The sequence below is a fragment of the Sphaerodactylus townsendi genome, linkage group LG13 (assembly GCF_021028975.2).
Source record: "Sphaerodactylus townsendi isolate TG3544 linkage group LG13, MPM_Stown_v2.3, whole genome shotgun sequence".
NCBI classification, from domain to species: Eukaryota; Metazoa; Chordata; class Lepidosauria; order Squamata; family Sphaerodactylidae; genus Sphaerodactylus; species Sphaerodactylus townsendi.
The window spans coordinates 34911979-34932681 of record NC_059437.1 but is presented as its reverse complement, the minus strand read 5'-3'; the positions used below and the strand labels follow the sequence as shown (position 1 = coordinate 34932681).

Below are 20703 nucleotides of genomic sequence, written 5' to 3'. Positions count from 1 at the left end.
ATTGCGGAATGTGGGGATTTACCCAAGCGTTTAGCAGCATCTTGAAGACTAACTTGGCTACCCTAATTGAAAAGAAACATTGCATCTTTAAAATTGTGAAGGAACCTAACCTAAGCAAAAGTTAAGACTTATTTCTCAAAATAGGCATAAACCCAATTGTGTGACAAACACCCCCAGTATTTTTTCTGCTTCTGCAGTTTACCAGCTTTTATTCTTCAAATTACTTTTCTAGCCATTGGGGTAATAACAATAAATGTGTTTAATGAAATCGGAGAAGCGAGAGGAGCCTTGAATAGGACATTCTGTTATCATGGCTCAGGGGTATGACATGCTGCATCATCCCTTGCCCCCTTCCTTTGCTATGAAATGCCCATATTTTCTTCATTTTGCTTCAGTTGGCACATTTCTTGTTTGTTTTATTCAGTCTCTTGACCTTAGTTGTTTGTTTTGTCAATCTAAATTATTGCACTGAATTTAGGGTATGATAAAAATATTTGGGTGTGCTTTGAGTGACAGCAGAATAGACGTTTTTCCTCCTGTCAATAGAAGCCATGCAGTCTGCCCTGTACAATTATATTTTTTTTTATAAAAATGTTCCTGTATCCAACCTCCCCTCTTGCATTTGGTACTGTTTTCTTATTCTCTATTTGGCCTTCAGAAGCACAAGTAGTAAGAGAGAACAAGATGGGGAAAACAATTTATCTGTGAGCAGGTGAATCAGCCTTTTGAACTGGCCAGGTGACGCACAAGAGTTTCCAGTGGGTTAGCTTTCTTTATTGCAATTTGTTGGAAGGCCTCGTTACCTTATAATGGTTCCCAAGCTGCTTGGGTACGTCGTGTTAACTCCTGATATGTTTGAATCAAATATGATATTATTTTAACATAGTGTTCCCTGCAAGTGGTCAAAAGTTATTCCCACTTCTGTCACACAATTACTCATGTTTTGTATTCCGGTTTCTTGCAGCTGAAAGTCCAAATCAACTCCCTTGCAAGCAGACTTGGAAAAGAGCGAGAAGAGATGCAGGCCTACAGCACCCGCATCCAGGACATTCAAGCTGCTCTCAACAGCTAAATGATGACTTGCACAATGTGCAGTGGAGCAGTTCATCTTGATGGGATTCGGGGGCTTGCTCGCTTCATGAACGCTTGCAAGGGACAATGTTTCTGTAACAAGGCCAGGCACTTTAAACGTCTTTTTAAAAATTCAAGCAGAGCAAGTCACTTGTTTTATTTAAAAAATGTTTGCAATTAAGGAGTTAATGTCCATAAGTTGTACATTTTGACATACAAAAATACTGTGCTACTGATACAGTTGAAAAATTAAATGGATTCTCCGTGTAGGAGAAATTCACAGCATCACCAAGAAACCCGCGTCCACTTAATGTGACCTTTTCAGCACTGGCTGCCACATGACCCGGCTCAGCACAGAACATTCATCCTGTAGAACTCTGTGCCTGGCACAGGCAAGAACATCCTGGAATTCAGACCAGTACAGCTAGATAGGCTAAGAAATGAGACGTTAAAGTTCAGAGCATGGATGGCTGTGCAGCCACAGTGGGAGCCATTTGCTCGTCCAGTGGCTGGAACAAGGCTGCCCCTTTGGTGCCTCTTGTCTATTTTCAGCTGTTTCATAACTGTCCCTGTTCAACTGGTTTTGCCTCGTCAGTGATGTACTAATACAGGAGATGTCAGCTATCATGGCATTCTAGGGTTAAAAGAGGGTGACTTGCTACTTAAGAAACAAGCAGTAAACTGCTTTTTTGAAAACTGTAAACTGTAAAGAGAGGCGGACCAGGCATCTTGAAGAAGTCTCTGCCCTACGTCAGTCCCACCACTAGAAATACGGGGGGTCAGTAGAAGCATTCATGCCTCAACCAGGACATTACACACCCAAACACACACACAGACCAGAAAGATCTGCTCCACAGCAGGCACCTTAGTCTTTGTATTTTAGGGGTGTGTGGGTGTAGCTTTCTCTTCCAGGTACTTCATACTCCTTTTATATTAAAAGGAGAAGACTGTTGCTTTCTTGTCATGTGCATGTGTTGGGGGGGGGGCGGTGCTGGCAAGTATACATATAAGGCTTAAGTTAAGCATACACAAGGTGTTTTAAAGGGACAGTATGTTTTAAAGCTAAATAAACTCAGCACTCTGTTTAGCTATGTGCGCTTGTTTCTTGACGTCAAAACGATTAGTTTAAAACAAAGCATACTCTAAATAAAGGAATCCCTTTTCTTTTCCTGCTCTTTTGGCACCAGTCACTGTGAGCCTCCTTCCAGAAAAAATATAATATGTACCACACTGAGACTAATAGCTTTAGGTCACCCAAGACCAAATAAATTTCAAAACTCTGCAATATACTCTAAAAACTAGTAATTCTTAATCTGTTTCTTCACAGGAAATGATATTCAAACAACTCTTATATGTATACAAATAGATAATACCAAAAGTCGCAGTTCTTCTGCTCTACTTATTTCAACAAGAACTCTATTCAGTAATTAGTGGGCAACTGAACCTCCGGTTTGGGTTTCAGTTTCACAGAGCACCTTCTTGGCCTATCTATAAAGCAAACAACATGAAGATATATTTTTATCGGAATAGAGAATCCCAACAGTAAAGAACATAATCATATAAAACAAGTCTACTTATGTTTTAATGCTGGAAGGAACTTACTTAGCACTGCTCCCAGAAAACGTGCCAATATGTGCCTAAGCACTATTAAAAACTCACGTGGAGCTAGTATACTGTGGTACGTAAATAGATTTGTTCTATATGATTATGTTCATTACTGTTGGAATTCTCTAAATATATCTTTATGTCATGTGCTTTATAGATAGGCCAAGAAGCAGTTCTGTGAAACTGAAACCCAAACCGGCAGTTCAATTGCTCACTAATTACTGTATAGATTTCTTGTTGAATTATGGAGAACAAAAAAATTGTGACTTTTTGTATTACAAATTGATTTATTTGTACATGTGTAATAGTTGCTTGAATATATTTTCTTGTGAAGAAACAGATTAAGATTAGTTTACCAAATATATTGAAAAGTTTTGAAATGTATTTGGTGTTAGGTGACGTAAAGCTATCAGGTGCCATGTGGTACATATGATATTCCTTGGTGCACCAGTCCTCTTTGCTGCCATGGTCCTTCCAGAAAAAGGCAAGATGTCAAATTGAACCCCTCTGAGCATCAATTCTGAGACATTTGCATGATGAGGCTTCGGAACAGAATTCCTGACTTCTGATCTTGCATGGGGAAATTTGCATTTCTGAAGAAAGCTATATAAATATCTGCAAGTTCAGCAAAGAATGGGAAAAGTCAAATGCATGCAAGAAGAACAGGATTACTCAGAAGATTCCCAAGTTTTTTTTAAAATCTATCCTATTGCTATTTGAATTCTGCATATTTGCAGACTCTCTCAATGTTTGCCTCATCCCTTCCCCCAGTCATGGCAATTGTCCGTGCTTATTTCTAACAGCAAAAGAATCCCCACTGGCTGTGCACAAAGAAATTAAATCAACTGGGCCACTTTTAATGTTCAAAGCTTATAAGGAATCTGGGTATCTCCCATAACAGAACAGAATTTTTTAAGGCCCAGAATAGTAAGCTGAAATAATAGGTTTAGGCTGAGCTACAGCTAAAAGTAAAATAGGCTTCCTGAAAACAAACACAATCAAGTCAAATATGGAAGGTGGACACAGTGTTTGAGGTTTAAAATACAGTGCAAACTTCTGCTTTAAAGGGAGAATAACAGACTGAACTTTTAAAAGGTGATAAATCTAATGGAGCTTGAATGTTTGATGATTCTTTTGCTGGTACTGGACAACCCATTTTTCAGATTAGACAATAAAGCAAGCTTGTATGAAAATAATTTGGAAAATGAGTTTACCAAATAAAACATCATGGTGCATAGGTCAATCTGCTAGTGTCCCTTTAAAGGAGGAATCCCTCAGCTTCCTCTCCTCCCTCGAACTGCAGAATTTACATTGGCTCAACACAGCCCTCAAGGTTCTGTGCAAAAGTGGGCTGCATAAAGGAGTGTAAAGGGAGAAACTTGTTACTGCAGGCACAGGGAAGAAGAAAAGCCACCCTGGTCAACATTCTTAAAGGCCACGATCCCTGATATGTATGCAGCTGTCGTAGTGGGTTTGCACTTGTGCATCCCCAGTTTAAGAACAAGTGTCCTAACTCAGGTCCTGCTGAGCAATACTTCCATCATAGAGAAACTTCCTTTTTGAATTGAGTCCCTATTGCATATAAAATCCCCCCTGGCAGTGGAGGCTCTAAAGAGATCCTAGGGCCTCTCCAAAGTTGATTTTCTGGCCAGGTTTCAGGTAGAAATTAAAGTCCTTCGGTGCTTCAAAGATCAGAACGATGGTTGATCCCAGGTTAAACTCCCCTAAATGTTCTCCCTTTCTCATAGGAATGCCTTCTTTGTTGTTGTTGGTTACAAAACTGAAGTCATTATAGGATCCTTTGCTGTATCGGGGGCTGTTTGTACGCAGGTCCTGCACACACAGAAGAGAAAGCGATGTTACTTGGCATCTTTGTTATTCAAGGTGGAGGAAAATTTGCCATTATGTCCTGCCTGAAAGTCAAAGCAGGCACACACACCCCACCCCTTTTCCCAACAGTCAATCTGCTAACTTAGTATTTTGTGCACTAAAGAGCCAACCTCTATAGCACTTGCCTGCTTGGTCTCTTGGAGGTAATGACTACAGGCAACAAAAGAAGTGGCTACTTGCAAACCTAACTCATGGCCAAGAGATTTCTACCTAACCCCTTCACTAACAGAATAGTATTCAGGGTGGCTTACAGCAGAATTTAGAGGAAAAAACCCACAACATAATGGCCACCCTGCACAATAATCTTCTCAAAAGCCGTAATCCTTGATAGGGATACAATTCTCATAGTTGGTACGTGCCAGTACCTCCAGGTCCTGCTGAGCAATACTTCCAACTATAAAATCAAATTCATCCAAAGCAGTAAAACAAAAGCAGGAATCAGACCAGCAAACAGCAGAAGAGTATTTTAAAAGTTCTAAAAGATCAGGATATAGTTTCGACTTTTATGAGTCCCAGCCAAGAATGATAGAGGCCAGATGGGTTACTGGGGCACAAAGTTAGATACTTTCTATGTACATACAGCAGTGGGATTTTTGCATGTTGCTATAAATAGTTCCTTGTAATGCTTCAACTCATCAGGCAGAATACGCCAGGTGAGAGTCATGGGTCCTTACCACTTATGACTGAACCCAAGACTTACATGTATGTACTCTTGCTAAGCTGTGGCCTCTCCTACACAACTCAGAATGGCTTGAACTCAGAAACAAACTATAAAAACTGTCATTCAGAGGACTTGAGCCTATTTGGATACTGTAAGGAAGAGAGCGTTCGGCAGCTTCGCCTGCTTGCAGCTTTTGTTAAAATAATTATTCTGCTTTTGGGACAGATATAGCAGTTGCACCGCCCTCATAATTCTGCCATTATCTCCTCTTAAAGCAAGATTCCTACTTACTCTGTCAAAATAGATGCGGATAGATCCCACGTTTTGCGCTCCCACTGCAGTCAGAGAAAAAAAGCCATGTTTCCAGCAACCGCTGAGGACAACTCGTTCGTTATGGCAGAACAGTTCTTTGATCCAGCGAGCCACCCCAGGATTCACAGACATTAGAGAGCCTGAATGGAGAAGGAAAGAAAGGGGAACAGCCTTCCTTTTATTCATCAAGCTATTGTAATGATGAAGACGCATGATTAGGAATGACTTGTAAGACAAAACTAAAAACTCGTGGATCAGAATCACTGCAGTACATGAGCCAGTAGTAGTAAGATGGAATCAAGAAAAGATCGATTTTAATTACAGTCCCTAGTGGCATCAAGTTCTTCTTTGGGAGGGACACAATTATTCCATTTTGTGGTCATTCTAAATCAACCAGGTTTGCCAGAAGCAGCAAATACTGGGGCAGTATGTAGCAAGAGAGGGATGAGGAGAAAGGATATGACCATTACCCTTTAGGAAAAAGTATTTAGCAGGGACACAGACAGGACATCACTTGCAGTATCAGCCTAGCCTTCCCTCCATCATGCTCAGAATATGTGAGAAGAGTCTGTATAATTTCAGCATTTCACTGTTCTAAGCAACAAAGGCAATTGTTGGTGCTGCAGTGCTTTGCTTTAGCAACCATTTCCCCATCTCCTACTCCTATCTCCCTGAAATTAGGGCAAGAAGAAAGCTGGCCCATGCCTACAACAAGGCATGTGGTTTTAAATATCCTAATATGAGCAGAGTGCAGAAGGCAAGAAATGCTCCAGTGACCTGGACTGGGCACTGCAGGAATGGTATCTGGCAGCCCCAACATGTGCATAGTGACAACCTTCAAATGTGCACCTGAGGTGGTCTCTGGAGTGGCTGAAGGCAATGGGGAAGACGTAAGTGTGGAGTAGGGACCTTCCCTCAATCTCCCAGTGAGCATATAGGGAAATCCTTCTGATCTGGCACCAACAGAAATGGTCATCATGACCTCGCAGATTCTGGTTTAGACACCTTCCACCCAGGCCATGCCAGCTGATATAGCAATATCAATATACAGATGCAACACCTATGCCTGGAGCACTGGAATTTGGATAGCGCTTCCAAATCTAAAATCTCCGTTTTTCCTTTCCACGGAAATAACCTTTTTGGGAATTCAACTCTGACAAGTGTGCTGTCATCAGCAACTCTCCCTCAAAAAGAGGAGCGAAGAGTAGCCATGGATTTTGTCCCAACAAGGCTCAATACAAAGCTGAAACTGGGAGAAGACATGACATGACTCAAGCCTGATTTAAGTGATGCAAGCAGGCTAGGACTCACCTGTGATCTTTCATATGCCCACTGTCTCATTTAAACTGGGCTGCTAGATATAACAATATTAGCACACACAGGCTAGTTATGTCTGGTGTACTGAAACTGCATGAGAAGCAGCTAAGAACCTAGTGTAAACAAGTTGAGTTTATACCATGTTTCCCTGAAAAAAAGACAGGGATTTATATTAATTTTTGCTCCAAAAGATGCGTTAGAGCTTATTTTGAGGGGAAGTCTTATTTTTTCCCATGATTTAGCGCCCCCATGTGACCAGATCAGTTGCCGGGGAATTTGTAGCTAGGGCTTATTTTTGGAGTAGGGCTTATATTTCAAGCATCCTCCAAAATCCCAAAAACAGGGGAAACAGGGTAGTAAGCTGCAACAGTGAGATCTCCTTCCCTGCCAGTATCACTTCTAAATGAGGTCTAGCAGACATCAGGGGGAAGAAGAGAGACCGCTGATGTTTTGGAGTAACCCACATCTTTTGGGAGAGCTCTTTTGTATTACATGCAAAAATCTGTCTCCAAGATCCAGACTGCCAGGAAAGCATTAGAGTTCTCCAAGCAATTCAACACCTGGGATAGCCAAGAAGTAAAACATGTGTCTCAAGTACTCTGCTTTTCATAGTGTCCCAGTAACATACTGAGTGTGTGTCTCCCACCTGTAAAACAAGGCCTCCCACCTGTAAAACAAGGCCTACCTGGAAAGTGACGCCGATGAGACACTGTCCAGTCAGTGGGTGAATGGAAACAGTGGTAATCTCCAGGTGCCAGGTAAATCACACAGTGATAGAGTTCATTGTTTTCTTGTGTGACCAGATGCTTTTCAAAGGAGTCAGGGCAGGAGGCTGGAAGACAGCAAGGGAACACATTTGCTTTCAGGATTTCAACACAACATCCAGAATAGATGGTCAGCAGCACAGATCTACAACTAAGCTTGGTGCTGGTGGTGGGGCTGTTCTAAATGGCACACAACTGTATTTTAAAAACACAAAGGCTGATTCTCTAATGTCACATCAGTATAATTGATGTGTGGAATCAAGCAAAAGAGACAGAGATTTCACTATTTGTGAATGTCCCCCATTTCAAGAATTTACACCACTTTCACAAAATGGCTCCTGTGTAAAGGCAGGCAACCATGAATCAGCGCAGTGCTCCAATGAAGAAATTTTGCTGTGTCTACAATTTTAACAGGACACTACACGTGCTTAGCCCTTCTCAATGGCCCATTGTGACAGCTGCAAGATGCAAAGTGCACTTCACTGTGTAGGCTAGCAATCCAGCAGCGTACATGTGCAACTGTTAGACACATGGCTCAATTCAGTAAAAACATTAGTATCAACCAATAGATAAATCCCAGCTTGGGGAATTGTAAATACTGAGAAGCAGAGATCAAAGTAAAAGTCTACAGACCTATACGTTGTTACCTGACAATAAGTTGCATTAAGTATAATAGGATTTGTTCAGTAAATATCCATAGGACAGGGCTGTGAATCTCTCAGGACATAAAAGTTCACCCTAATTTAAAAAACAGATAGGAGCTGGATAGTGTGGCCTGTGCATCCTGGCTCATAAAACAGTTGTCTGCATTTCAAACTATTAAAACATAATAATCCTACTGCATTTTGGGAGGCTGCATCAAGTATACTGCCCATATGCAAGTGCAAACACACACACACACACATATTAATGGTCTTGACTTTTAGTCTCCTTGGAGATGGCACACATTATTCAGGGATTGTTTGGTCCCTGTCCAAAGCTGTGTGATATCACTATAAAACATTATCCCATGCCACACACAGAGGTGTAGCATGCTGGTTCCTGTATTTTCAAAGACTCGATGACAGGGATTGGTGGACAGCATGTTTCCATTATTCACAGTGAACTCTAACCCTAATGAAGCATTATAGAAAGAAATTGAAGATAATTATGCCCAAGTTCTGCGGCCAGAAAGACGGATAAGACAGAAGGAACTATGGAGCTGAAGACGAAGGGTACACTGTTCTGTGCAACACAGCTACAACACAGTACAACACAGCTAGCCAACCAAGACCACTGAATTTACCTGGCTTGATGTCAGAATTATCAGTAGTAGCTTGTGGGCCCAGAAAGGACTCCAGGGAATAAGTGATGCCTTTCACTTGCTCCACCTCACAGTTCTTCACTTGTCCAAAACTGAGGATCTTGCCATCAGATGGACTGATCTACAGGGAGCAAACATAAAGGAACAAACAAAAATGGACATGATGATATTTTCAGCAGCAGGAAAACAATGCACTGGTTATTTAACCCATCTTCTCTACTGAGTCCCAGCATCATACATAAATGTTCTTATAATCTCTTGGGCAAGAGAGCATTTAAGTCCAAGAACCAGCAAAAGCATTTAATTTGTTCTTACTGGGGGCCAGAGTTCACACATCAATTTATTTTCCTTTCCCCAAACAATCCCCTCCTTACAAATAAATATACCGGTAGTCGTTTAATTGGAGTCAAGATTTACTTTAACAAGAAGTGAACAGAAGGAGGCAGTGGCTTCTTCTGATGTCAGTCCATTTGCCAAGTCCTCTTTGCCTTTCTTTAGCATTATGGTGTTTATTTTCAGCATTTTAGGATCCACCACATACTCTTTGAGTCTCACCCCTAATTGCAGACTCTCCCTGCTGCTTTCCTTCTTCCCCTCTGGAATCCCCCTGAAGGCAACCATCCTCCATGATCTTGACTTCTCCCAGCCCTTGCTAATACCTGGTTCTCCAAATTCTATCAGTTCTAGCCCCTTACACCCCCATACTCTGGTTTCTCAACTTGAAAAGGAAATTCTGTACATCTCTACTCCTTTCATCTTGTGATAGGCCTGCATCATCTTCCAGATTTACTCCTAACTTGAGTTTTGGACTAACACCTGCTGACAATACCTGACTCCTTCCTAGATTATTTTAATATCTATGATGGTAATTCCTTGGACCCAGTTGCTTGACTGTACTCTTGTGGTGTTCCCCACAAATCTTTTCTTGGTCCTCTTCCACTTTTTCTTGACATACTATCCTTGGGTGGCCCAATCAAACCCAGTGACTTCCTGCCACCTATATATTTATGACACTTACTGATCCCCCTCCATCCAATGCCACATCTCCAGTTAACTGTCTGATATTTCTACTTGGAAATCTCAAACTCACTAAGTCCAAAGTGGAATTTCTCATCTTTCCTCCCATTACTTACTCTCCTCATGGATGTTCCAGGTTCACTGACATCATCATCTAGCATGGATCCTGGACTTTAGCTTTGATCCTTCTGTATCTTTTGCTTCCCACATTCAGCCTGCTGCCAAGTCAATTATAACATAACAAACCTGTCTATTACAAAATTATTGTTCTTCCTTTCTACCCACTGAATGAAAAATCTGCTCTGGTCATCACTCTCCTTGACTGCTGCAATCTCCTTCTACCTGGTCTTCCACGGATGCACCTCCACCTCAGTCCTTATACTTCAGAACCATCCTTGGCATTGCCTGCCCTCAACTGTAAGCTCACATATTCACATGACCTTTATTCCTGCAGCTCCACCACTCCTTTATTATCTTAAGGTCTTCTGCTCCATCAAACAACACTGCTCTTTCTCCCTTGCTGTCCTCTCATTCCAGGAACTGCCTCCCCAAAAACTTGCATGATGCTACCTCCCTCACTTTCTTCAAACCACTCTTTAAAACACAGTTCCTCCATGAAGCCTTTGGCACTGCCCCCTTGGCTACTTAAACACCTACTTAAACAAAGCCCAAGAACGCGTAACTGGATTTAATGCATAGTTGTCTCTTGTTCATTGTCACTGCTGACTTCTCCTGTAGTCACTTTTCTCATCTTAAAATTCAAATATTAAGCTCTTTGGGACAGGGACAGTGTCTTCTTGTACTTCACGAAGGAGCATATGCAGTATCAGCAACAAAAATCACAGCACAAATGGCAAAAAATCCGCAGCACAGTTCTGCTTCTGAAAATCAACAAGCAACAACACTCTTATCATTCCATGCAACTTACCACACTGTGAATATCACAAACTGGCCGTGCCTGTGGCTTCAGCTTCCGTCGGAAGAACTCACTCAGGTTTCGATAGTGATGAAGATCTTCCACAGCTGCCTCCTTCATGTTGACACCGAATGTCCAGATGTAGAGGCTGAGGACAGGTTTCCGGAGCCAGGTGGGCAGTTCTACACTGTTCAAGCGTCCCCAGGCTCGTGAGAGTAGTCTTGTTGGCACAGATTTGTACAGGGAAACCTAAAGAGAGGGGAGGGAGGAAAAATGGGCACTGTTGCACAATATCTTCTGCCACCAATATAAAAACTGAACAATCATCATAATCTCCCTTGGCATTTCTTTAAGAGAACAGATCTTTTCTTGAATACAGTTCTAAGAATGAGAGCTCCAACAGGTTTATACAAACAATATTTTTTTAAATCGCAAGTAAATTCTAATAAGCAAACTATATTAATAAGAAAAAAGTTATTGTGTGATTACTACTATTAGTTTATTTTAATGCAAGAGACTAAATAATGCAGTAATTTTTTTTAATGGTCCTGTCCCTGGGTCCCTCTATTAATATGCAGGGTAGACAGAAAAGATAGACAGAAAAGCATTCAAATTAACACTAATTATAACATAAGGTATTTTTGTGAGTTGGCAATGTCTTTTATTTGTGGTAACAATGATACTTCTTAAAGACTTCTTTCTCTACTCACTGTAGGAAAACCATTCCAACAAAGGAAAGTGGAGAGCAAAAATGTCATAGAACAAAGCTTACATTCCCTGCCAACATTTCAGTGTTTATTGATGTGGAATAACATATTCTGTGTTCTTGCTTGGAACAATAAATAAGAACAGTTTGTGAGAGAATATTATAACCTCAACTAGATTGCACTTAGCAAAGAAAATTAATCTGCAAGTTGTGGGAAAAGGTGCGGAACAGGACGTCTTGTTTGTTACAGCGGGAGATCCACCCACCCCGACATGCCGAGCCCTGGAAGCCTTGGCTAAGATTTAATTAAAATGTAAATAAATAAAGCTGGTGCGTTTCAGGCTTTTCAATAACAGTACCCAAATATGCAGAAGCCAACAAGCCAGTCACCAGTTCACACTTGAGGTTAGATGGCGCACATCACCAACACCCCGCCACCCACGGTTTAATGAGGGGCCTCTTCCTCTCAAGTCATCACCACCTGTGCTAACGGATGCACATAAATTATGCACACTATATTGAAGGGTATTGCCATGGGGAGGCCTGGTCCTATCTCTGATTGAGCAGTTTTGCCTCACTACAGCTAAACTCAAGAGGAAAGACATGCATTGTGTTAGCGGCAGCTTCCAGACAGTGCAAAACTGTGCCAGCATCAGAAGCTCAGGCAGCTTTCAGAGAAGGACACAAAAGGCTTGTGATGGCCTAGCACCCCTAGCATCACAAAAGACCAGCAAGGAATTTGCAACAGCACTACCAGTGGCTGAGGATTCAACCACAGAGCCCTCCTGCATCTTTGCCAAGAGTTTAGTGCTGAAATCCCGTACACTCTCTTAAATAGATTTCTAACCAAAGTATTTTACATTAACATCTATCCTTTGTCAGTATCACTACAACTGAAAAAATGGCAAGGAAAATATCGCTGTGTGTTGTGCAGGGTTATGCTATAGCAGACAAAATACTAAGTTGAACCAGGATACAATGTAGGTCAGGACAGGGTGGGAACAAGTTAAAAGAATTTTGGGATAATCTGTAGTCAGCAAGACCTGATGAAACTCCCGTAGCTAATTCCTTTAAATCCCCTTGGGTTAATCCTAGAACCTTAACATTTCTTTTCAGGGGCACCGACTGTAAAAGAAGCCTCTGGTAAAAGACAAAGGGGAATTTTTAAACAGCCATTTATTGAAACAAATCTTAAAATGGTTTCTATCACTTCAACAAAAAGTCAGGCAACATAAGCCAGGAGGGGTTTACCAAGAACAAATCTTGGAAATCCAGTTTTATTAGATCGATACCAAATTCACATATACCATAGTCCCATCTTCAATTCCTTGTTGTGGACCAGTTCTTTCTACAGGCCATGTCCATAAGCAAGTCAGAGGGGCACACAAAGGACTGAAGAGCCCCTCTTAGGACATGCCCTGGTAATGAGAGGGAGTATAGGATGAGCACTCCTTTGCAGGCAATTGGGCCTGTATCTGGAGTTTTTCCAATATTTTTTTTCAAAAGGGTGAATAATTAAATGTGCATACCTCCTCTGAAAGGGAAACAATGTCACATTCACAGTAAGATATTAGCAGTGTGCTCCCAAACCCCGCAGATAAATCTGTGATGACAGTGACCACTCCAACAGCTTACAAAGTATGCTAATAATAGAATTACCTCTCCTCCCTGCCAATAAACGGAGAATTTAATTCTACTCCCAGAATATTCCGTAGTTTGGACTGAGGTCTCTGAAGCCTGTAGAAGCCAAAACTCAATATAAGCAGAGCAGAACATGAATACTGTTGCTGCCAAAAGTCTAAGACAAACTGGATGCAGTGAGCTGCCTATCTTAGACTGAGAGGGCAATCACTGCCCGGGATTAACAAGGATTAACCAGAGTCCATTTATACTGGGGAAGGTATGCTTAGGCTCAGTGAGTCAAGGACTCTGCTTTTGCTCCTGTAAAGTACCAAGAACATGAGCCCCGATGAAAGAAGGGTTAATTGGTGTGATCACTCCCTATTGGTAAAAAATAAAGTGCAATTCAAAGACTCCATTAGGATCAACCCAAGTTTTTTCACCTTGTCACAGACAGTTTAACCTTGAAAACATTAATATCACAAGTAGGATATGTTTAATATCTCAAGTAGGATCTGAGCATCATGCTTCTAAAAACAAGAGTTCTAAGAAATACGATACTCAGATCTTGAAGAACAGTGCTGTTGGGCACAGCTGGCTTGTCTATCAAGTTCTTCCAAGATAACAAAACACAGACTGTATCTTTTTGAGTCTCTCCACACATGCCATCAGTTTTGCTATTCAAGAGTTCTTCAAATGGCAGGTCCTCTTTATGAGATCTAAGGAAGCTGAGAGAAGCCAGGCATGTCAGCACAGAATAGTCTAGCCTGCTATGGCTTTTAGGCCTCAGTCAGATTATGGCATGCAGTGCTCATTTGCTGCTTTATTAGGTAAGAAGTGCAACAGCTTAAAACATATAAGCCAGTCACTTTTTATTTGCCGGGGGGAGGGGGGGAGAAGATCATGGAAACAAACAATTTCCACAGAAGACATTAATCTTGCCAATGGAAATTGAAGGTACATAGAATAACGCAGCAGAAAAATAAAACAGCTCATGACGTCGTTACCCACTGGGATCAAGCGTGAGTGTTGGCACCTCTTTCCTAAGTTAGGAGCTATGTGATTAAATAAGAAGGAATAGAATTGGTGTACCCTCTACATGCCTCTAAAAAGCATCGGGAGCACTGGTAGAGCTGGAGGAAATTCCATCATCTCTAAGTCACGTTTTTGAGGAACATGTAGCTGTACATCAAGGCTTAGTCATCTTCATACTTTGCTTAGCACACGAGGAGATCTTCACTTACTAAAGAATAAACAGTCTGCCCTACTGTATGGCCTACCAAAGACTCTGAAGGTCTGGGGTTGGCACAGAGCTGTTGGTGTTGCTACTGGTACCATGACTGAGGGGGTGAAGAGTTCCTGTTGTTGATACTGGCTTCGAAGGAAACAATAACAAATGCATTGGTTGAGGGCAAAGAGATTGTATCTGATGTTCTTGAGGAGGATACTGTATATCTCAGCAAGGAGGGAAGGAGTGATCAATTCCTGGACATAGGAATGTGTCTAAATATCTCTGCAGGATAATGTAATCTACCATTCTCAAGTGACAGTTTGATCCTGGGAGGATGGAATTTGAGACAGGTGGAGTTGGCGTCATTATTTCATTCCAAAAGAGTAGCCACGTTGCACCAAAAAATAAAAAGGAACTTTATGGCAACTTAAACATCAACACAAAAGTGAGACGTAAGAGCTATTTTTGGCAGCAGCAAATCTCTTAAAGAAGTCATGGCTGCTACAAAGAGATGGACAAACAGTCCTGGAGAGATGCCACAACCAGAATGTCCTGGGCCCCGCTCTCCATCCAAATAGGAATGAAGGAAGCCTTTGCTCACAGTGAAGACTGGTTTATTCAAATGAGAAGCTGCAAGTTGCAGAAGGGTATGTCAGAGAATGCAACCAAGAAGGACAATGTCCCTTCAACAGCCAACCTGGACCAGAAAAACAAGCCGTTGGCCACCAAAGTGCTGCAGTGTTCTACCAAGTTCTCATTGTGGTAAAACTCAATTCAGTTCAGGTGACTACAAAGATGTTCACCTCTCAAGCATCCATCCCCTTAGACCTGAAGGTGATGGTCAGGGTTCTGAGCAGCTTTTCCATGGTGATCTCTGAAAAAGCCTTTAGATCATAATTATGTTATTTACACGGAAAACACTGTTGCAGTCTGAAGCATAAACCTTGAGTTCCAGAAACCATTGGGCACATTCTGTTAATATGCAATACTGTTTGTTACTGGTTGTTTTTCTAATGATATTAGTAAGGGGGTGGGTTGTAAATCACTTTGAGGCCCCTTCCGCACGGAGGCGGAAGGGGTTGGGTCGGCGTAACTCACGCCGACCCGAAGACGCTGGGACCGTCAGCATGGACGGTCCTAGAGCCGGCTGGGATGACGGCGCCGTGGAGCGCCGTCGCCCGGCCGACCCGGCTTGTCCCCGGCCCTCTGGCGCGTCGCCGAGGCCTGGAGACACGCCCCCCGCCCCTGCGCGCCTGTTGCAGCGTTGCAGGGCAGGGGGGCGTGTCCCCAGGCCTCAGCGACATGCCGGAGGGCCGGGGACAAGGTAAGTGAAGGGAGGGAGTGGGGGGGGGGAAGCGCCTGGAAGCCGCTGCTGTTCGCACGGCAGCGGCTTCCAGCCGGCGTTTCCAGGAAAGTGCGCTTCCAAGTGCACTCTGGAAACGCCGGCTTGGCGCCGGTCGGGCAGCATGAGGGCAGCGCGGCTGCACAGCAGCCGCACCCCCTGTGCGAATGGCTTCCTGGGGCCAACGTTTTTGCTGTCCCCAGGGCGTCATAAAATGCCCGTGAGGAAAGGGCCTTGGTCTCCATTGAGGAGAAAAGCAGAACATCAATATTTAAACAAATATTTGAAGGGACTACACCTCCTTGTAGCAAACCATTTGCTAACTCCTTGTAGCAGTTTCTCCTCTTGCACCCCTTCCCCATTCTGTGGCACATTCTTCTATCCCTGTCAGTTCCTAGGCCTTTTTCACCTAACTGTCCCTGTATTATGGAACAGATTACCAGAGACAGTCTGCAAAGTACCAAACACAGATAGTCTTTCACAAAGCCTGTAAAACCAACAGGCTCTCTCATGCACTTAGGTTTTTAAAGCTCAATTTGAAGTAGCTAGATTATCTGACAAGCACTGATCTAATGCTGCTGATTTCTGCATTGTAATTTTATATAATGTAGTTATACAGTTGTAGTTTTAACTGTGTTACTTGTTCTGTGGTCAATTTGTAAGCTATAGTGGCCTAAAGTGGAAAAAAACGTGATATACATGTTTTAAATAAGTAAGTAAATCAGGGCCACTCTCAGTGCTTATACATATGACAGGAAGTGACACTAAACAAAACATACTTCTTGGTACTCTCTACTTAGAGCTTCACGGGACTGTGTCCACAATCTTTTTTTCCCCATATGGACATCATCTGCTTAGAAAAATCACATCCATGAGGGAGAGAAACAAAGAGAGGGGCTCAGCTAATTAAAAGACAGAGAGTGGGAAAAGAGAGAGGCTCCCTAGAAAGAAAAACCAACAGGAAGAAAAGTAGCTAACAATTGTTACTGTTGTGACAATCAAAAGAAGACTGAGCAGGAAGATCAGCTCAAAGCCAAAAACTGAGGTATCAGTGAGGTGAATGTGAAATACTAGTCAACAGTGCAAAGCAAACATTTAATTAGACACAACATTGGTGCTTCAGTGAAGAACCCCTTTAGCTGTAGACCTCACTATCTTTCCAACTATCTAAGGCCAATTAAGCATAAGGTATCTGGTGTGCAATGGGAGAAAATATCCGTTGTGGCAAGATGTCTTGTATGGACCTAATTTCTGGAGTCCCACTTTTACTTTCTGTTCTCTTCACGGCAAGCGAGACCACTTCTAGCACAACTTTTAATTTGCTTCACTGCCTGAGCGGGCAGATTTGCCACTGAGCTTAGCTTCACCCTGGACATCTTCCCTCCACTACAGCCAGCCTTCCCACCTCCTCACACTGCCGTCCATGCCTTCCCCCTTGTACTTCACCCACACATTCCATATTGTGGCTCCTTCCTGCTTCCCTAAATGCTCCTATCAATATACAGATATAATAATATCAAAGAGTTGACTTTTGCAAGAAACAGTACAAGTTGGGGCTCTTTTTGAATATTTACACACATACACATGATTGGGAGGGCTTTTTAAAACTTTATTTCCAACAAGTCCCTATTGCAAAACAAGCCTCTCTCTTTTTCTGTCTCTCTCTTGCTGCTGCAAAAGGAGAGTGTGTGTGGTGTGTATGGAGGGGAAGGGAAGGGAGGGGGAGAGAATACCAGCTCTAGTCTTAGGATTATTGAGTGTGATGAGATCTGTGCCTTTAAGGTTGTGGAGAGGTAGAGTTGAGTGAACCAGGAGAAGTAGATGCCCAGCTGAGTTCAACACACAAACTGTGGACAGCCTCCTTGTGTGTAAATAGAGAAATGCAAAGAGATCTCAGTACAAGCCCACTGTGCAGTAAAGAGCCCCAAGGTAAGCATTCCATGTATAATGGACCTATGAGAGCTCTGTGTCGATCATCCATCAAGGCTAATGGATTGCTGATGAAAGCCAGACAACTGAGTAGATAGGCAAACAGCACAAAGACCAACCAAAAGTTCTTTTGCTCTTTAAAGATTAACACATTTATCCCAGTCCAGAAAAGCTAATGCCACAATATGGAGAAAACTTTCCTGTCTATTTCACTATTTTTGCAACAAGACCTAACAAGGCTACTCTTAATTTACTCTCCTCCTCCTGTAGTTTTGTCATTTGTATAGCAGTCAGGCCAGTCTACAATATCTCTGCTACTAGGTAGGGTCTGGAGTCCAAGTTTCTCAGCTGCTGAGCAGAATATCTGGAATCACACAGTACTAATAGCATAAACATACCAGCTTTCTATCACTACAGTTTACTCCCCAAGCACAAGAAACTCAACTCTTGTCACTTTATTGTGTGGTTTTAGGGATTTCTCCTATGAATTTAAAAATAAATTTGAAAATAAATATAGGAAAGAATTTAAAAATAAATATAGGAAAAATTTACTTGGAAAAAAATCTATTAAAAATTTTGAGCTCACAAATGTAGCATATGCTTTAATGGCTGCAAGCAAAGAAGCAGGTAGGGAGAAGCATTTCAATTTTTCAATAATTCAGGAGAGCAGCCTATTTTACGTATTTTGCACACCTTTTCTTCTCAGCTACACTCCTTCTCTACCAGTTGCAAATTATGGGCAGCTGTTCTTTCACTTGTCAAAAATCACACACAAGACTATGAAGCCAAGCATTTTAATAAGCTGTTAATATGCTGCAAGTGAACAGACAAATGATTTTCAAAAAGCAAAACCTTTTTCGTTCATAGTTCTGTTGCAATGGCAGGTAACACTTTAAAACTTGAAATATCAATGTGATGGGTGTAGCATTGTGTGCAAAGCAAATAGATACACACGGAGTCTAAAAGTTAATAGTTTCATTCCACTAAGAAGTGGACATGCCTCTGGTGAGGCCTGATGTCTGCTGTGGTGTTCCATAATTCCTGAAAAATCAAGGCAACAACAACAAAAATAGTACCTTCCAAAAGGAAAAAAGAAGGATCCAAATATAGTCAGCCAAGAAAAAGACAGTGTTAGTGAAGGGCAAAGGAGAAGACAGAGACAGAAATTCTCTCCGTATCATCCTTCTTCCTTGCAGTGACTGTGATGATACAATGACAGAATTTCACATGCTAAACTCCTTAGAAAACAAATGTGGGGGGGGGAGTGACAAGATGCAACACACACATTCTCTGCATTAAGCATTGTAAAAGAACAAATGGCCAAGGGACATTGTGAAGATCAAACTAGTCACTTTTTTCAGATGTACTATTCACATTATTGTCTAGGACAAAGGAAAGGATGTAAAGCTGGATAGCTGAAATGACACCTCTCCTGCCTAAAAGTCTTTGACTCTACAAAAGTGTTTTCAAAACAACAGCACAAGCCAGGATGACTCAAGTACAGACAGGTTTGGGATGGGGTTTTTTTTAGAAAATGTACCACTTTTCAAGTTGATCCTGTTCTTTGGAGTAATGCAGCTGATCAGAAAACAAACATCTCTATGAGCCTGAGGTAGCTGTGTCTGCTTAAGAGAGTTCAAAGTGTGCTTGAAACATATACAAGTTAAAGCTTCCCAAATGCCAAAGCACCCAGCAAGGATTGTTGCCTTGAACTGTAATCTCAGCAGCAGTTGAATTCCAGACATGAATAATATGGGAAGAAATCCTCACCCTCTTCCATGCAAGAAACAGAGCTTGGCATTCCTGAGACCCAGTTCTCCCTAGTTATCTGAATCTGTGCACCATTCCCTCTTGTGAATGGTGAGATGTCAAGCTAATTTTTGAACCTCTTCACTACCAGAACTCACTGAAAGAAAATAAAATCTCAGCCACAGAAGCTCTGCCACAGACAGACACACAAAATATTGGGGGAAAGTAAGGGACAATGTCTTCCTGTCTTCTTTGTCCACCACGTGTCAACTCTGGTTCAGACTTTCCCCCTTTGCTAACAGCCACCCTCCTCCTTCATGACAAGGCATCACAAAGCCCAGTACAAACCTTAAAACACTTACCCTGCTCATAGGCCTCCATCCCACTCTGGTCAAGGGTTTAAGAGCACCAAAAGGCAGAAGATAATAGAGAATAGTCAGAGGCCAAGAACGGAGTTTCAGAGCAGGCCTAGACATACAGCTCAGCTGGCCCAATCTCCGCCTCAGGGCTAGCTGGGGAAATTGCAACCTGTAGGATCACACACATACACACACACAAGATGGTCAGCCAACTCTAGTTCAAGCAGGGCCAGCTTGGTCAGCCTGAATAATATCATGCGCTTTCCCCAAATAACAGGCTAGTGTGCTCCAGAAACAAGAGAGAACTAAACATAGCATAGAACATTAGCCACATATAAACTGGAGCCTATAGTTATTTTCAACAGGAACAGAATAGTCTTTATCCTGAGCTCGTCTATCTAGCCAGCAGTGTAATTTTGAGAACCACTCAAGGAAGCCTTCTCCTACATTCAATAGTATAGTAAGCAAGGACTAGTTCAGAACCATAGGAGAAGACTAGCTAAAGTACAGATCATGAGGCCATGAACTTGTCTGCAGTAAAATGGGATCTACAAGTGAGGATGAGTCAAGGTGTTATTCATATACAGCTTTTCAAGGGGCCCTAATATTTTTGACAGCTTTTCAAGGGGACCTGATATTTTTGGTAGAATGAAATTAAATAGTCTACCACCAGCCCCCTGTTGTTTATTTCTGAATCTGCAGACCTTGCAGACAGTAATTCACCAACCACTTCTACATAAAAGAGGAATCTTTCTTTTTGACTTTAAAACTGGGAAACCTCTTCAGGAAAAGCACAATGATGGATTAGACCAAAAGTCACTAACACCAGAAAACTACTCAGCTGGAGGTCACCAAGACATAGGCAGGTACTGAGTTGAATCAGGAATGGGTTCTACAGCTACGCTCCTAGA

At 42.1% G+C, this 20703-nt stretch overlaps 2 protein-coding genes across 13 annotated transcripts in view; one reads left to right on the top strand and one right to left on the bottom strand.

Annotated features, from left to right (window-relative positions):
- SFI1 (SFI1 centrin binding protein) overlaps window positions 1-2158 on the top strand; it is a 47219-nt gene extending 45061 nt beyond the window's left edge. For all 4 annotated transcript variants that reach the window (XM_048514962.1, XM_048514961.1, XM_048514960.1 and 1 more), the window contains one exon: window positions 965-2158. In XM_048514962.1, the coding sequence (XP_048370919.1) occupies window positions 965-1072 (108 nt within the window). In that variant the 3' untranslated portion in view covers window positions 1073-2158. The remainder of the gene's footprint in view (window positions 1-964) is intronic.
- Window positions 1214-20703, bottom strand: part of PISD (phosphatidylserine decarboxylase) — a 51778-nt gene continuing 32288 nt past the window's right edge. For 7 of the 9 annotated variants that reach the window (XM_048514973.1, XM_048514970.1, XM_048514969.1 and 4 more), the window contains 6 exons: window positions 19796-19961; window positions 10869-11105; window positions 8906-9044; window positions 7542-7688; window positions 5519-5679; window positions 1214-4509 (listed from right to left, as the gene is read on the bottom strand). In XM_048514973.1, the coding sequence (XP_048370930.1) occupies window positions 4285-4509; window positions 5519-5679; window positions 7542-7688; window positions 8906-9044; window positions 10869-11105; window positions 19796-19961 (1075 nt within the window). In that variant the 3' untranslated portion in view covers window positions 1214-4284. The remainder of the gene's footprint in view (window positions 4510-5518; window positions 5680-7541; window positions 7689-8905; window positions 9045-10868; window positions 11106-19795; window positions 19962-20703) is intronic. The other 2 variants (XM_048514974.1, XM_048514975.1) reach the window with 1 other exon arrangement.